The sequence below is a fragment of the Lytechinus variegatus genome, chromosome 18 (genome assembly GCF_018143015.1).
Source record: "Lytechinus variegatus isolate NC3 chromosome 18, Lvar_3.0, whole genome shotgun sequence".
Classification (NCBI taxonomy): Eukaryota; Metazoa; Echinodermata; class Echinoidea; order Temnopleuroida; family Toxopneustidae; genus Lytechinus; species Lytechinus variegatus.
In genome coordinates, this window is record NC_054757.1 from 6,627,343 (window position 1) to 6,646,221 (window position 18,879).

At 35.6% G+C, this 18,879-nt stretch overlaps 1 protein-coding gene across 1 annotated transcript; it reads left to right on the forward strand.

Annotated features, from left to right (window-relative positions):
- The first annotated feature begins 15,596 nt into the window (after positions 1–15,596).
- LOC121432113 (uncharacterized protein KIAA1958-like) lies at positions 15,597–18,198 on the forward strand. The gene has a single exon (XM_041629970.1). The coding sequence runs from the start codon at positions 15,884–15,886 to the stop codon at positions 17,327–17,329; it is 1,446 nt and encodes a 481-aa protein (XP_041485904.1). The 5' UTR covers positions 15,597–15,883; the 3' UTR covers positions 17,330–18,198.
- Positions 18,199–18,879: the final 681 nt, after the last annotated feature.

Consider the following 18,879-nt stretch of genomic DNA (forward strand, 5'->3'; position numbering starts at 1 on the left):
GATCTGTGCCCTCCTTTTAAATCCATATTGACAAAGCCTAAGCATGCAGGAGTCTACCCTTTCTGATGTTAAATGGGATATGGGCTGTTGGCCGAAAATCCCAAACGGTCAGGATATAGTCTCTCTGGACTATATAATTTCCTTTCGTAATCCCCCATGCAACCCTGCCAGAACTTATAATGGATATGTTTTTGAACATGCATGGGTAAAGAGGTTAACCAGAAAATCATTTTTATTCTCTTCTGTTAACCTGAGAGGATTCAGGTGTCTTTTATATAGATTATTATCAATAAGTCTGAGGAAAAAATGAAAACGAATGAGGGGGGGGGTCTCATAAAGCCCTGGTGTACGTCATCTAAAATTCTGAATGTATAACAACACAAAACAGGAAAGTTAATATTACCATATAATTAAAAACACACAACATGAAAATGAGGAAAATATCATACTGTCATCAACTTCAGAAATTATAAAATGGGGTGGGGATCCTCAGAGAGGTACACATACCATCAAAAATCTTTAAAAGTTCCTGGAAATGAGAAAGCCAATATTTTCTACATCATCTACATATATGCTAATCCTCATTATGATTGGATGCCAAATAGCAAGTTGTGGACAAAAACACAAAATTGAAGTCATAGGGGGTGTTGCAAGAAAATATTTGCAATCAATCGCAAATATTCGGTTGCAATTTTACAATTGATTGATCATTTTTAACTATAACTAATCAGTTTACACTCCTGTTTCATGGAGCAGATTAGCAATCAATTCAAATGTGCAATAAATTGCATGGCATATTCTTGATTTCGAAAACGAAAATAGACTTGCGATTGATCGCAAGTTTCTTGCAACACCCCAATAACTTGGTCTGTATTTTCTCCAAATACTCAGCTGAGTTTACCAGCAGCTCAACATGACACCAATATAAAGCAGAAGATATGAGTGTTTGGGGGAGTCAGATCCTTGAAACTGTCTGGGAATAATGCATATATATTGGTTGAAACATTACAGATAAAACCTAGTTAAAACTCAAGTCAGAGAACTCTCATACATCATCATAAACAAAACTCTTTGACGATTGATAGCCAGCCACAGTCAAACCACATAATCCATTTTTTTGGTGAAATTGTCTACACTAGAAACTTTTATTTCTAGAGGTGTAGACTACGTCATACCTTCATTTTCTCATTACATTCCCCTGGGCATCCATTAACGGCCTCATTAAGACCGTATCCTAGGCTTTCATTACAAGATCTGTTGTCATGGGATGATGATGTCCGTGTAATAACAGTCTGCATTAATGGAACCACAATTGGGACCGGAGTAATCAGCGAAGAACAAAGGGACGGAGGAAGATTCTCCAGAGTCAAGATGAGACAAATGAATGGACAAATAATATCTTTTTAATTAGATCCCCCGACCGGGAGTGCAAATATTACCTTTGTCTGAAAGCTAATTGTGAGGCTTTTATCTTCCTTGTTTGTAAACTGAGCATTGTTTGAGAGGGGATGCTATATTGTTATCCTATCTCTTAATGGATGACAGAGGAATTGAAATGAAGAATGTGTGCGGTGAATAGGAAATCCAAAGTATTTTTCGAAATTAAGATAATGAAAAATGCCCTTGACAGCATCTTGTCAAGGATATTTAATGCGAAAAAAATTTAAGGGAAAAGAACAGTCAAGTTTTTGGATCGTATATCGGTTCTAAATGCAAAAAAGTCCCCACCATCACAGAGAATTACATGCATGTAAAGATAGTGGTGAATACTAAATAGCAAACACAGGGTGATTTTACTCAATAAAAAAAATATAACAAGAATTTCAATCCAACAATGCCTTTGAAAAAATCTTTCCAAGGATAATCGGTTTTTTTTTGATGAAGACAAAATTCTTTCTGTCTTTCCCCTCTAATACTACCACCACTTTCCTATGTCTCTCTACAAAATAATTTCTTTCTTTTTTTGTTTTTCATTTAAAGTACAAGCTACAGCGTAAAAGTTCAAGCAAAATACCATTTACTCTCATGAAATACACCAAATTACCCCATCATGTTACATAAAAAATCCATTACACAACTTGACAGTATCGTTCTAAAGACATTACAAGTACACTGACAGCACAAATGCCTCTAAAATGCTTCTACAACATTCCCCCCTCTATTTTACACAGTGCAGTTCAACAATGTTCTCAAATTATCCCGATATCCATCTTGGCTCACTTCAGACGTCTACGAGCTGACGTCTAAAGAGGGAGCGATGAACTTGCAAATTTGAGAAAATGCTTTAACGAGGGCTGAAGAAAGAAAAATCATGGTATCAAATGTCAACACGACTCCTTGAAACGACCATTATCCACTCCCTACACCTGGGGCATGGAAAATCATAAAGACGACAAGAGTAAAATCACAGGACTTCCCTCGAACAGAACACACAGAATAACACGTTCCTTTTGTATTCTTTGTTTGCCTACAACAATTCGAGGTACGATTTCTCTCTCCATAGCAAAAATTTTCACACAAGATGGCCTAGACCTCAAAAAGCCCCAGTTCAAAAGACAAAAAAAAATATTTGAAAATGTACTCATTGTTGTTTTCTGTGAAGACATTTTACGATTCTAAGGCCTAGAGGCAACTATGAAAGATTTTATATTGAAGGCTAAAGTTATCGATCATGATGTTCATGATGCATTCCCACAAATTCCCCAATACTAAATAGATAAAAAATTAAAAATATACCCAAAGAGGAACTACATGTACGAAAAATATATGAATTGCAGTCAGGGAAAACTTGTAATGTCATTTTTAAGGATTCAGATATTCTTAAGATACCGTACACATCAATTAGTTCTGTCAAATTATCATCATATATCAACTTTGTTCAATTTATAAAAAAAATATATTTTGAATATTTTGATCACAATTATTGTATTTTTAATTAAAACGTCTTCATTCATCTTTAGCCAACAGATCCATATTCAGTATCAGTAGTGTAAGCCTACTATATGAGTCAATCAATTTCGAGGGGCAGAACATAAAAATAATAATAGATGCAAGCTAGTGAAGTTAGCAAGCAAAAATAGACATTTCTACATTTTTTAATATGAAAATCTACTTTTATGACAGATTTCAACATACATGTAATATCAAAACAAAAATGTAAATTTCTTTTTTTTTCTTGGTCTCTGAAATTTGGGGGATCAGGAGCCCCCCCCCATCTGTATGCCAGCATGTACAGATACACAATACATCTGCAAAAAATACATCAGCACAAAAATGCACACATAAGACATCACTCCACACCACTTGTTCACGTTTTCAGTAACAAGTCACAATCTGTAAATTCTAGGATTGGGTCACTTGTTGCATCAAATGACGGTGTACTTTTTGACGATTCTAACAAGCACAACTCAAATCTCAAAGCAAGCTATTTAATAGAAGTCTGTCATTCCCTAAAACTGAGCAGCTTCTGACACGTTACCTGAGGTCATTCACACCATGAATAAAATATACTGTATAGATGTGTAAAGAAAAACCTCCTACCCTATGAACAATAACATAATCTCAGTCTGAAAGTTAAAAGGAAATACAAAACTTTTTTATTGTCTAAGTTTTAGATTTAGTTTTTTGGCCCCCCCCCCCACCTCCCCCATTCTTATTCGGTTAAGGTTTAGTTAGGTGTTCGTCTGGGGTTTTTTCTCATTGAATTTGTGATTATATGATGTTTTTAATATTTCTTTAAGTACAATTTTTTTTATGGGTTGGCCTCACACAAGGTTTCTTCCTTTTTGGTCATTACCTTCCTCACTTTCTATTAATTTGATGTTCATTGTATTTACATTGTCTATCTTTTTAATGTATTTTATCTTGATCTCTTGAGAAATAAAAAAATGAAACTTTAAACATGAAAAGTTGAAAATTGTGCTCATTTTAATTAACTGATCTCTATCCATTCTTCACACTACAATGATAATATTTTGATAATGATTTTCAAGATATTCATTTATCTAATTTCTTTTTCTCATTCATTCTTATTGCAGCAATCAGTTCTACAACATCCCTCCTTTGAATTTACAACTGTATCCCTTTCTGTTGCTACCACCAGACTATTACAATAATACAGAAGAATAAGAATTGTTTGAGACATTCATTGTTCATTACATCACTTTGGCACAACAATGAGTACATCAAAAAATATTTATTAATACCATGGTCACATTTGTTCTACAGCGGCCGTACGGCGAGTCAAAAACAGCCGTTTTAACATTTTTGTACCAGCTAAAAATAGGTGGTTTGAATAAAAATGAATAAAACGGCTGTTTTCGACTCGCCGTACAGCCGCCGTAGAGCAAATGTGACCAAGGCATTATTTATATTTATTGGTCAATTTTGCCTCCGACTAAGATTCTGCTAAGATCAAAAGCTTAGGCCCCTTTTGACTCTATAATTTACTCCATTGGCTCTTTTTTTAGATAAGCAGTTTTCAGCAGCTTATTTTTGCCAAAAAATATTAAGTGTCATTGATTTATTTCATTTAATTTCATTTGTCTAAACTGAACTTCATACAACTCCTTATGCCGATATTTAGAATGAATCAGAGTCTGTCTTTCATTACTTATTAAGTTGACTCACTTTGATATCAAATAAGATTTCCCCTCCACGTAAACTTTGCTCAACTTTCTAAAGGAGCATCCTGAAGACGATCCACGGCCGTAGACAGATATCAATTCCCCAGCAAGTAATAAATTGGAAGTTGAACAGGAATCGTATGTGGATGGTAAAAATTGAAACAGGGAATGTCACAAGAAATCATTTTTTTTTATTTAAAGATAAATGAAAGTAGTTGCAGTAAACACCGATTTCACGAGAAAGTTTGTAAAACCAAGCTTAATTGTCACTATATCATCAATGATCTAGATCTGGTACAGTTACATAATCTAAACTTTGTGAAATCTTGAAATCTACGCTGAAAAATGTTCACGCTGAAGATCACCAACACAGATAAGTGCATGTGGGACAGTGTATTGTATTGCTTTGAATGTCGGCCTGACACTTGGCCCCAATCCGGTGCTTATTGCTAATTTCCTAGCACTTACACAATTTCTTCCAGAATCTTTTGGCACATATTTTTTTCATTTAAACAAAACAGACACTTTGGTGGTCATTTTATTGGATTTTGTACGAACTCATTTTGAAATCATTGCCACAACTAGCATTCATCTTTAACTTTGGCTACAGAGAGAGCATGAACCTGGGCGTCTGATGGATTATCAAAAAGGCTTTTAATTTATGTTAAATGTTATCATAATCATCACCATCATCATCATTCATTGTCATTAATCATCAATCATCAGCTATGTCATCAAACTCTAATTGTTACCATTACACAGCAGATCAAAGATAACCCAGAATGGGGCAAAAAATCTGACTAGCCCCCCCAAAAAAAAAATTTAAATAAACAAATGAATGAATGAATGAATCTATGAATGAATGAATGAATGAATGAATGAATGAATAAATAAATAAATAAATAAATAAATAAATAATAAATAATATGGGCATGTGCCCCTTACCCCCCCCCCCCCAATTCATACCTATCCCAAACATTTAGAGTTAGCAATCATACCACATGCTCTTCATCTCTTGGAGACTGAAGAACAGGGGTAGTGTTTTAGATTCAAGCACAACACCATCAAGCAATAAAGCTGTCCTGAAACGGATCCTATTGCAAGTTGATCAAGGCCCAGTAGTTCTATACGATCACCTGACCCTCTAGGATTAGTATGGGCGTATCCATAACTATAATCATAATGTTGAATCACAGTAAACACACCTGGACCGGAGTATCGTTGCCATACATGTATCTATCACCTGTTCCAGAGGCTGCAAAATAGAACCGGGGGGGGGTGAGGGGACTTCAGCCCCCTCCCCCATTTTTTCCAAAACTGTAACAAAAAGCGTAAAAATTGCCAAATGATTATGTGACTTTTAGCATGGCCAGCACCCTACCCACGATTTAAAAACCGTTCTGCAACTCCTATGTTCAGGGTCAGAGGGGAGTAATAGAATTATTCATGTTATTCTTGAGAGAGATGATATCTTGAACTATGCAGACATATCCCATCAAGACATTTGAGATGATCAACATGCTGCAAGACCTCACAACTGAGAATTTCTACGACCGAGCGTAAGCGTGCAGAGACCCACATCTCTCTAAAATTCACCAAGGAAATGCTTCACTCAAAAACAGATATCATACCAAAAATTTAGTTAAAAGGTTTTTTGTGCTTTGAAAGTACGTCATACAACATCAGTCAGAACAATAGCAACATTACATCATAAAATTATATGAGTTTTTCATCTGAACTCAAATAATTGATCTAATTTTTATTTGATTATCTGTTCAGCTAATATTATACAATTACAAACAGTTTAAAAACTTTAAATTTAGTAATCATGAGTAATTTAATTTTCAGCTGATGAAAAAAACTTCTGTGACCTTACAGAACAATTCAATTTTCATAAAACTCTCCAGAGATTCAGCAAACAAAACTAACCAAAAGAAACAAGAAAAGAAAAAGAACTAATGAAAAGAGACAGACACAAAGAGAAGGCCTCATTACAAAAATCAAATATTATTTCAGCATTGTCAAACTCCCGGCAACTCCCACTTCAAACAATGTTCATTACATCAGACAAATATAAATCCAACTTTTGTTATCCATTTTCTACCAGAATGAAAATAAATATATTTTCCTTTCAGAAACAGTTTCAATGCTCTTCCATGGATTTGTGATTTTGATTGTTACTTGGAAAATTGATCATTTGAAGCTTGGCAATTAGTGGTCAAAAGATGTATGCTCTCATTGTATTCCTGTACATAATTATACTTAACCCTACAATACAATCTGGTTTACATTCATTCATTGATAATTTTCAAGCCCTTGAATTATGATGTTTACATTCTCATTCTGCACATAAACATGAGTCACATGAAATATTTACATTAGGGGTTTCCTGAGGCAAATAACATTGTTGAGTTCGAGCTGTTTTTCATGTACCTGAAAGACGTCTGAATAAGAATGTAATGGAGGGGAACCATAAATCAAATACCAACGGGAGCTCAACCATGACTGGCTATTGTTTGACAATGTCAAATTACCTATAATCAATATATCACTAGCGCTGTCAATCCATGCTTTTGGAATTCCCATGAGCAACTTGCAGCACCTTTATGATGAGAAATATTAAAGTACAGCAGCCCCCGTAATGAGATTTCATCTGATGTGAAAATTGTGAATTATTACATCTGATAGCAATGTGTTTTGGCAACCAGAAAGACATAAGGTATTGGTTTGGTTTCATATTTTGACATCCTGTGAACCAATACCATTGGAATTATTATCTTTATTTTGAGATGGAACTTAATTGAAACTCTCGACCGTATATGAAAGAATAGATTAAAATGATGCTGTACAATGCTGTGGTAATACAGACAGCACATTAAAAAAAATGTGTAAGATTTAAAGGATTGAAATTAGAAAAATAGTGGCTGAACCATGAAGAATTCTTTTCAAATTTTAAGGTGGATAGGAAGAAAAAAAATGTTAAAAATCATTTGAGTTTTTGCATTAGTTTAAGATATTTTAAAGTTCCAGTGAGTGCATATGGCAAAAATAATCATACTAGAGATCGACAACATTTTTTTTACAGTAAAGTATACAGACCATTACACAATGCCACTGATACAAAAAAATATGAGTCTAAAAATGCAAAACATTGACTTTTCAACTCCCTATCACTCAGGGAGAATTACATTAAAGACAAGTAAAAAAGAAATTGATTACTTCTTGACTTGTCAATTTAACATCAAGGTAGCCTACACTTATATTTTTTCTGATTAAATGTAGAATATGATTCTACACCATCAAATTAAGATGGAGACACATGCACTCTCGGAAATGTTTTAACCCACTTAGCAGGTTCATGTGCCAAGCAACTTAATATATTTTTACTGAGATTTCATTGATGACCTAATTTGCCAATTGAAAATATATTAAAACAATACAAATTGATAAAATAAATTAACTCGAAGTAACACTCACCAAAAGAAAGTACAAAGATCTTCCCACCTCGGACAATTATCTCCCAAACCGCAAAATGTAAATAGAACTCACGAGACGAAAGAAGGATATGAAATCAAAACTATGACGGTGCCCCTTCACTCCAGAGTCTACAGAGACAAATTTTATGAATCACAGATTTACTTCTGCCAATTCCAATTGTCACCAACCAAGGACCACAGGATCTCCAGCGGGCCGAGTCAAGTATTGTTTTAATCCAAAAGTATTGATCCAGATTGCGGGTGGACTTTTGCAACAAAAAGGAGACAAGAAGCCGTGTGAGGACCATAAAGATTGAAGTAAATCAAAACAGAGTTCCTTCGCAAATCAAATCAAATCTCCTTCTAAAGTGACGTTTGTGGGTTATTGGATGATGATGGCAGACTAAAAATAAGTAGGGTCTTACCAAATGTGGATTTATTTAAAAGTTTTGTGAAGAAACAAAAGGAAATTGAGCATCACCTAGCCAAGAAAAGAAACAAACTCACTGTACACTTTAAGAAGTGGCGATTTGATATATGATTTTTATTTTAGATACAGGTAGTTCCCCATTTTCCATTTTATTTGTTTTTGTATCTTAAATTGAGACTTGTACAATGCACAGAGTAGTATGCTACAATTGATTATACATGTAAATTTATCTCGATGTGTATTTCCTTTAGAGTAACCTGTATCGTCCAATGTTTTATTTTGATTTATGTCACCCTTTTTATTTTTTTATTTTTTTTTTCCATTTATTTTTATTTCATCTTTGTTTTGTGATTTTACTGCTTTTGAACTGTTTTGAATCATTCCAATTACCTGTAAATATTGTGATTATATGTGATTTTGAATACCAATAAAACACATAATTAAAAAAAAAAAAAAAAAAGTAGGGTCTACTACTGAGTCAACTTCGAGAAAACAGTAAATCTGAGAGAATTATAGGGATGACTGAATCGTTACAAAAAAAATATGACAGTTCTGGATGGTTGGTTGGAGAACTTGGTGTTTCATTCATGATTACTCTGGCAACAACTAAAATCCTTATGTGTGATTCACCAAGTGTGCGGGGTTATGAAATTCCAGTATGTCTTTGTGAAAGGAATCCCAAGGGTAGGGGAATGAGGGAAGAAGTTCAACTCTTTGGCACTCGCTTCATATCGACGCCGCCGGTGTTGGCAAAGAACAATTTCTCTGACAGTTTTGACTGTAAAATTGTATCACTTGAGCAACTTTGTTCTTCAGATTGAATGTTGTTTTCAAGAGAAGAGACTGTAACGATTAACAGTGCATATGGCAAATGCAGTCATGTAGTGTTCTTCCAAATTTGCTCTCGAATGTTATCAATTATTGACTTTGTGCAAAAGAAAATTATTTCCTCCTTTCAAATTTTACGTCAATCCATGTAAGTCAAACATCCAAAAAGTGCCTCATAATGTTCACATTACAAAATGTCATTTCAATATTTCAGTTTGAGTCCTAAAAAATCCAAGATCAAAATCTGATCAATTAGCTGATGACGTTGTTGGAACAAAGATTTCAGATGGCACCGTATCTAAAAACAGTTATCCAGAAGTGAAGCAAGAAAAGCAGCAAATATATCCAATTTAGTCACAACGTGAAAAAGTATTCAAAAGTGAAAACTGCATTCCATATCCAGATCTACATGTATGAACCAATGCTGGTAGTGCTTTCATTTAAGAAAACTATGTATTGCCACAAGTTGAGCTATCGTAACACCAAGGAGCATGCAATGTTTAACTATTTCCAGTTTTCAAACAAAATAATTATGATCCAAAGAAAGATGAATCAAAATATAACAATATTCCTCCACTTGGCTTGCTTCCAAAGTTTCTTTCACAGGACAACTGGGGAGACTCTCAAAAATTAGTTAGGAAATTGTTTTATAGTCCATATAAATGGTTTGTCCAAACTGGTGAATGAATCACTCATAATGATCACAAAAACAATAGAAAAAATATAGCCACAAGCTGACCAGAGTAGAATCTTAGGTCTTGTGATCCATGGACTGATAGGTCCATGTATGAACTCAGAGTCACTTAAAGTTTATTTCAACAATATTTCACCCTCTGAATGCTTCCTATTCTTGACAAGTTCGGTGCAAACTCTGCTCTCTGGTTAAATGGTGAAGCAAAACTGTTGCCAATCCTAGAGCTTACTAAAGCAGTATGTAACAACTACTTTTACTCAAGGAGACAAGACCATATATCACATAGCTCTGTGAAAACGATCCTTTCCTTAAAGGAAACTTTTAGTGTCACTATGAATTTCTAATCTTTCAATATATCAGATCCCTCCTGCATCTTTTGTTAGACTGGCTGCCAAGACAGGTCTCTGATAAAGTGAAAGCAACACCAGTTGATGAATCAACTCTTGTGCTAAAAAAGCACTAAGTTTCAGAAATCGATTGCCTAAAGAAGTGTCTGAGCAGATCCTCAGGAGGTCCTGGGAAAAGAATCCTTGTACTTCTGGGGAAACGAATCCAGAGTCACCTGGAAGTGGATATTCCTCTCTCAGGATCCTACAGGTGTGTGTCTCAACGACAGATCGACAGATCGGCTACTGAGAACCTCTCAGAAGCTGCAATGTCCAGCACATCACACTGCAGGACAGGAGAGGGATATCGGACCCCCTCTCAGTCTTGTGTAGTGTAGTCTTGCAATACAGACCTACTGGCCCGTGTTCAACAAGAGGAATGATGATGGAGTCGCTGACCGGCAATCGGTAGATGAGAGGTTCAAATCCCGCTGGTTCCAAGATTTTTTTTTCTGATTTACTTTTCAGATCGAATATACAATGATATTTACTGGGCGCAAGCCTAAAATTTGAATCAAGGAATGACAAGGATGAGAATATTTTGAAGTCAAATTTCAAAATCATCATAACACAATAACCTCAATATGAATTAGCTGCTGGCTTAAATAAATTGCTTCTATTTATTAACCGAAGTAGGATTAAAAAGAAAAGATAATAAAATGTACCATGTTTTTTCCATGGAATCATGAAAGACAATTATTGGACTTTTTTACATAAACTATGTTTATCTGTTTGAATTCCAGCTCACAGTATGACCCATGTAAGTCATTCATACCATCATGAAAACATTTAAGATTTATGATTACTTAATTCAAAGCAGTCTGATTACCTGATTCTGGGGTTTAAAAATAAGAGTAATAACACAAGTTATACATATCCAACTTGATTTTATGAGACAGGGAATAAAAGAAAGACTGTTTTATTTGCCTTTCTTTTTCAGACCTTAACGTTATAAAGTTATATGGCTTCACACAATTAAAGATTCAGACCGGACCCAAAAATGAAACTGATAAATTATATACCAATCAAAAGCTTATGAGCTACTTAATACAGCAAGGTATGCTTTATGCATTTTCACCGCTTCCCAGCTGAGTATTTTGCTTAAGAATATTCCAATTATCGGGCTTCGAACCCCGTTTAGAAAATAGGCTTTATTGTGCTTTTCACCTGCCTCGAGACCGTGACGTCACGTTGTGTAAGAAGCGTCGTGATTCCATAGGTTTGTACACAGAAAAACTGGGTGATTTTTTGTTTTCCAGATAACGCATTTCATTCTCTTCACTTCTATCACAGAGGGATATCGCATATATTTTTTCCCACAAGCTTGAATTTATGAAATCTACAGTTTTGAACTAGTTTTTGCCATATTTTATTTCCTGCTTATTTGGCGCAGATTTCAATTCTATCTGCATTTAGATTATGTATAACAACTGACATAGCAATTTAGGCCCAATAAGAGCCAAACAAAGAAATCACAAAAAAGGTAGTGAATAGTTGTAGGTTTACAACAATTTGAACAGTGAATAATTTTGAGTGCCATTTTCATCTGAAAACGAAAAAAAAATGGATTCATAACATGGAAATGGAAGAAAATACCCAATGCTTTTGTACACAAACCTATGGAATCACAACCCTCCAGACACAACGTGACGTCATTTCCAGGCAACGTGGGGGTGTTCAATCAAAGCGTAATTTGGAGGAGCAGTTTCTTTGATTTTTATTTAATATTTTTAACTATTGGAAGGAGATATATGTAATATTTTTGGTATATTTGTATTGTATGAATCATTACCTTTATTTTGATATATGATTGTTTTTACACCGGTCAGGGTCTTTAAGGTATAAGTCTTGAAAACTACCTACGTCAATGCAGACATTAAAGGTAAATGCTAGTTTTGGTAACGATATCAAAATCAGTTCGTTCAGAATCCAATGAAATGACCACCTATGTGTCTGTTTGTATAAATAAAACGCATTGTGTAATTGCTGAGAAATCAGCAAATAAGCACAGGATTCGGGTAGAGCGTCGGGCCCGACGCTCTAAGCAATAATTATACATTGTCCCACGTGCGCTTATCTGTGTTGGGGATCTTCGGTGTGAACATTTTTCAGCGTAGATTTCAAGATTCACAAAGTTCAGTTAATAGATCCTCAATGATATACTGACAATTAAGCCTTGTTTTACAGACTTTCTCATGAAATCAGTGTTTACTGCAACTACTGGAATTTCTCTTTAAAAACCTGATATCAAAACACCACATCCATGGCGATTTAATTGATTTGTAATCATGTGTGAATTGCTAAAGGTGTTCAAATACAATTAATTTTACAGCAACAGTTTAAGTGTTCAATAACCTTAATTTACAAACTTAATAAATATGCCCACTATGCTTAATTAATTTCAATGTTTAATCTAAAACCATTATTTCAAGGAATTCAATGTTACTGAAATTATTACAATAGTGCAACGCCAGTTTGTGTCAACAGGAACAAACAAAATGTAAACCAGACAGCACATGAAATCAATTATGAAACACCCACAGTCTTTGTACACAATGAGCAATGTATTATACAAACATTGTAATTCATTTGACGTCCCCGTTGCTCTAATAGTCATATTTTGGAAATTTATTTTTTGTTAGTGTATTTCATGTACTGAAGCAAATTGAAAAGGCAAAAAGTAATCCTTACCCTATATCACACTGGCATCCCCCTTTTGGCCAAGTTACATGTATACAGGTGTAGTGATAAGATGAGATTTTTCATAACTTAAAAATTTATAACTTTCATCATGTACCATTACTTGGATTTTGTTAAAATTTTCACCTTTCTGCATCGCTGATTTGTTTATTTTCTTTTAAAATATCATATTGGTTGCATTCCTATTTGAAATTAAATTGCATAAAAATTGGATCCATGATGTAACCAACAGTTAATACATTGATATATTAGCCAACTATTAATACCATCTTAGGTGTAGGGAAAAAAATGGCAATTGACTATCGAATCAGAGTCTGTTAACAAGACTACCTTCACTTGTGCTAAGGGTCTGAATGTGCAGCCTATAATGCCTTGTGAACTGAAGGCCCAATCAAAACAGCATGTTAGGCTTTGCAGGGAGACCCACTTGTTGATAGTTTCAATCAGGGTCTGTGCCAGCAGACTATGTGCATAGAAGACCGAGACACAGAGGAAAAAGAGCGAAAGAAGAGGTGCAATCAAGTAACAGCTGTCTATAGTGACTTTGAGAGGACATTGAACGCCAATACATCATCATTTATTTCATTTACATTTATGCATAGCAGGACAACACCAAATGGTTTGTACCAGAATGAGTCAAAGAATAGAGACAGCCATGAATATGTGTGAAAGCCACTCCCAAACTCTTTGAAAGGAAGAAAAAAAAAGACAGACAACATTTTAATTTCATGCATTTTTTCACTTCTGACTACGGCATGATTTGATTAAGTTCTCTGTCTGTCAATTGATAATGTTAACATTGTAACATCTTTATTGTACTTTACCTTGGGAGTGGTTTATTAGAATGGAAAGACTGCTTAAAGCCCGTTGTCAATCATGCCAACATAGTACTTTCAAAAGGGTAGGAAAGAACATTCAATCAAGGGCTCCATAAGATGAAAGTGTTAGCAATCGATCACAACATTACGATGACAAATAAAAGCTTGCATTAATGTGCATTTCAAGTTCACATAACTATTACCAACCAGTCATTGCTTTGAAATTGCAATCAATTACAATTCTTTATATTGTGGGACCAGATGCCAGATACACCAGGGTGAGAAATGCTAGATATGTAATTTGAGCAGTAGACATATCAAATCTCTACTGCTAAACCCCGTGCTCAACACTCAAGACATGAAGACGCACCACTACTACCACTACCACATATTCTACATTGATGCATTCTTAAGTCTAATTAAGATTTGAATTATGGAATTGTTTTCCACAGTAAAGGTTTAACCATTGACTTGGCTGTTGAGATGAGCATTGTCACCATTGTGGTAACTGTATCAAATTTAACAACTTAAATAGACATGCCTTCTTCAATATCTCCCAGGTTCATTCTCTATGTTTCCATTTCCTCCTCTTCTCTCTCTCCCATCTATTTTTTTAATTTTTTTTATTCCTTTCCTCATTCCTTCTCCTTTTTGACCCCTTACCCCTTTTCATACTCCCTCCTCCTCTTTGTATTTTTTCTTTCTTCTTCTCCTACTTCTCTTCATATTCACCATGTTTTTTCTTCTTCATTTTCTTCCTTTATATTTCCTTCCTCTTATTCCTCATTACTTTTCCCCCAATTCTTTCTCCTCCCCATCCGAATTATCTATTAACTATCCTAATTTATTCTGAATGATCTGGTTTGACCATTATTAGGAATTGCGGTTCAGGTTGTTTACCCCCATACCCTCTTTCATGTGAATATTTTGTCAGCTTTGAATTGATATTCTTGTTTTCATTCCCTGCTTATTCTTCATATTCCGTTTTCCTTCTTATACTGATTATTTCCTGTTTGTTTTTGGTATTAATGTACAGTTTATATTGTTACAAATTTCTCACTGGTTTTTAAATATTTATTTGATATGTAATTGTGAATTTTAATTGTACTTCTTTGAATTGTCAATAATCCAACTGTCATGGTTGCAATGAATGAATAAATAAATAAATAAAACATATATTCAACTTGTCATTATTTCTATCATTCCCAGAATCACAAACAAACTTTACTATTTGTAAAGTGCCTTTAAATGGGAAATCAGACATTCGTGTTTATAAAGTCCTGGATTACTGGAATGAGATAACTAAAACTGATGAAAACATAACTTCAGTGAAATTCAGAATTGAGTGAAATGAATGACCACGACGATGCTAAAACTGATCAGTAATTCTTCAATTCCTATTTTGCTACTGAGCTAACTACTACTACCACTACTACTGTTACTACTACTACTACTGTTACTGTTACTACTACTACTACTACTACTACCACTACTACTACTACTACTTCTACTACCACTACTACTACTACTACTACTACTACCACTACTACTACTACTACTACCACTACTACTACTACCACTATTGTACAACGCCTACTTAGCTCGTTGTACGCGATCAAATGGGAGGCTGAATGTCACACATTCGTACCGTTGCACGCAAGACGTACCATCCAAAATGTACCATTGCACGGCTTAGGCAGATGACGTCACAATACGATAATAAATGCGCGAATACTCGTGCTACGTAATGACAAAAATTAGGTATGCGAGTAAGCATGCGCATTGCTACTAGCAACTAGCTTTTTACGATCTAGATCACATTCACAGTGAGTGTAGCTCGTTAACGTTGCGGACAGGGCTAGGCCTAGGTCTAGGATCTTAATCTAACTTTTTGAGTATTTATTTGGATTTTCCAATCGGATTACCATGGCGGCACCTACATTTGCACTGTTAACCGATCTAGAATTGGAGGAGCTTGTCTCTGATGCGGATGCAAAAAACACAAAACGCGGTATCAAGTTTGCAAAATGTCGACTGGAAGAATTTGCCAAATGTGCTTCTACCTCGCTCGAGGACGTGGAAAAACTATCCAAGGATGAGTTAGACAAGTTTCTTTGCCGCTTCTATGCCGGTCTGAGAAAGGAAGATGGCACATTTTATGCCAAAAAGACAATGCATGCCATTAGATTTGGCGTTTGTCGTCATTTCAAATCTGTGAGAGGTGTGGATATTTCAGACGCAGCAAATTTCCCAGAAAGTCAGAAAATGTACAAGGCCATGATGATAAAGCTGAAAAAAGAGGGCAAAGGATATGTTCAACACAAAACTGCCATATCTGATAATGACATGGCAAAAATAGCTCAATCAGATGCAGTGGATACAAACACACCACTTGGACTACAAAACAAAGTGTTTCTTGATGTCATGACATATTTCGGACAAAGAGGTCGTGAAAATCTTCATCTCATGAAATTTGATGATTATGTCTTGCAAAAAGACGAAGATGGAGTTCGATATTTTGAGCATCGCGACACGCTAACGAAGTCAAGACGAGAAAATGAAGATGAAAAGTTTGGTGGACGAATGTATGAGGTGCAAGGATCTGAAAGATGTCCAGTATTCTCATTGATGAAATATATAACTTTGCTGAATCCCGAATTGACAAACTTCTGGCAAAGGCCAAAGTCCAAGACCCCAGAAAATGGACCCTGGTATGACAAAGCACCTCTCGGACTAAACAGCTTAGGAAACAAAATGAAAAACATCGCAAAGAGTGCTGGATGCACAGCTCACTACACCAACCATAGCCTGCGGGCGACTACAGTGACCATTCTCGATCAAGCAGGCATTGCTTCCCGAGATATCATGGAAGTAACTGGACACAGATCAGAGTCCTCTCTAAAAAACTATGTAAAAACAAGCAAGAAGAAGAAGAGAGAAATGAGTGCCCAAATCGCATCTTCATTGCAAGAAGAAGATAAATTAGAACAAGGAGTCTCAGGACCACGCCTAACTCCAAGCAACAGATCTAACATAGGCCTAGACCTATCTAACGTTAGATCCAGATCTAGACCTGTACCACACACTTCAACTTGTCCCACTGACACTGGTCCGGGATCTTGTCTTGTCTCCAGTCAGACACAAAGTAGAAATGGAACTCCTATCTATAGACCTAAATCTAGACCTGCTAATAGTAATGCAACACTCGATGCTGAGAGTCTTGAGATTGCTGGAATTGACGAACCCATCCTGTCTCTCTCCCAGGAACAATTGATATTTCAGGATAATTTGAATATCCACCAAAATACATCGTCATCGAATACCGTGCAACATTTTCATTTTCACGGGCCTGTTACTTTCTACAACAAATAGACTAGGACCTATAGCCTCGACCCTTTGTTAGACATTTCTAGACCTAGGCCTAGCCCTATCACAATTCACTGAACTCAGAATTAGATTGCTGTAGATCTAGTCGTGAACTTATTTGACAGTGTACCGTACGGTACGTGAACTCAGTCTGAGAAAAGTAACATTTTTATTTTTAAGCTTGAAAATTGTAAATATGTTGACAACAAGTCGGAGTTGGATTTTTAAAAACTGTTTGAAACTACTGTTTGTATCCATGTTTAATTGGAACTAGTTTACTGTTTGGATTTAATGTTGGTGTTGGACTTGTTTTTTGGAACCAAAGAGGTGGATTTCATGTTGGACCTAAAATCAGTGGAGCTAAACTGTGTGGATTTCATGTTGGACCCAAAATCCGTGTTCGGAAGCTGTGCCTTTGTGGATTTCATGTTGGACCCCAAATCCATGTTTGATTGATTGCTCTGCTGTTTTTCTGTTGTGTTGTGGACACTTGCACAGTTCCATCAACGGTAAGTTGATTATCATATAACGCTCAGCATTATATTCTAACGATAGATCTAGACCTTGCGTTAGAACTATATATCTATTAAGCCTTGAGCTAGTTTAGATCTCGATCCCCTACTCTAGGCTAGCAGGCCTAATTTTGTTCGGTCAAGCCTAGATCTCATAACTTTATCTTTTGTGACGTCATAATTGCCGGTAAACGCGTACTGATTAAATGCGCGATGTTGGCTGCTTCAAGTGCGCAACGCTAGCCAGCGGCTAAAAAATTGTGTTAATTATTGTCTGCATTAAAATTTCCATCATTTTAATTTGATATATGAAAAAAAAAATTATATTATCACATTTTCGCTGACTTCCGAGGCGTTGTACAACACAAATAGCGAATATTCTTATTCGTGCAATGGTGCGAGATTTCGCATTCGGTGAAAGAAAGAAACGCTCTATTCAACTCGGCTAACGCCTCGTTGAATAGAGCAACTTTCTTTCACCTCGTGCGAAATCTCGCACCATCGCACTCATGCCTATTCGCTATTTGTATACTATACTATTATGATGACTACTACTATTACGACAACAGTGATAATGACAACTACTACTACTTCTTCTACTACTACCATACTAATACATGCACTCCTTTTTAACACTAAAAAAATGTCATACAAGAACTCTCTAAAACCAAGAAGTAAATTAGTCCTTGCCATGTTCCAATTTGGATGGGGTATGTATACTTCCCCTTCCCCCTATAAAAACCAAAGAATAAATAAATCAGACATCTGGAACAAGACCTTCTTTCTGCACTGAATCAAATTTCATTCAAATGTCTCGCAATTCATATCCCCTGACAACGCACTCTAGTAGAAGAAACCCCAATTATGCAGCCCCCGTTGCTCAGGGACTATCATCATATCACCATGGAAACGAGTCGGTGTTCACAAATGATGATACTGAGCGTCTGAGCATGCTCAGTGGGGGATTACGTGAGTGGAAGTAAAATGAGCCAATTATAAAGGCGCGCTGTTATTGATTTTATATAAACACATGCATCAAGAAGT

Excerpts from the sequence above, each read along its gene's own strand:
- LOC121432113 (XM_041629970.1), top strand. The coding sequence starts at position 15,884 with ATGGCGGCACCTACATTTGCACTGTTAACCGATCTAGAATTGGAGGAG.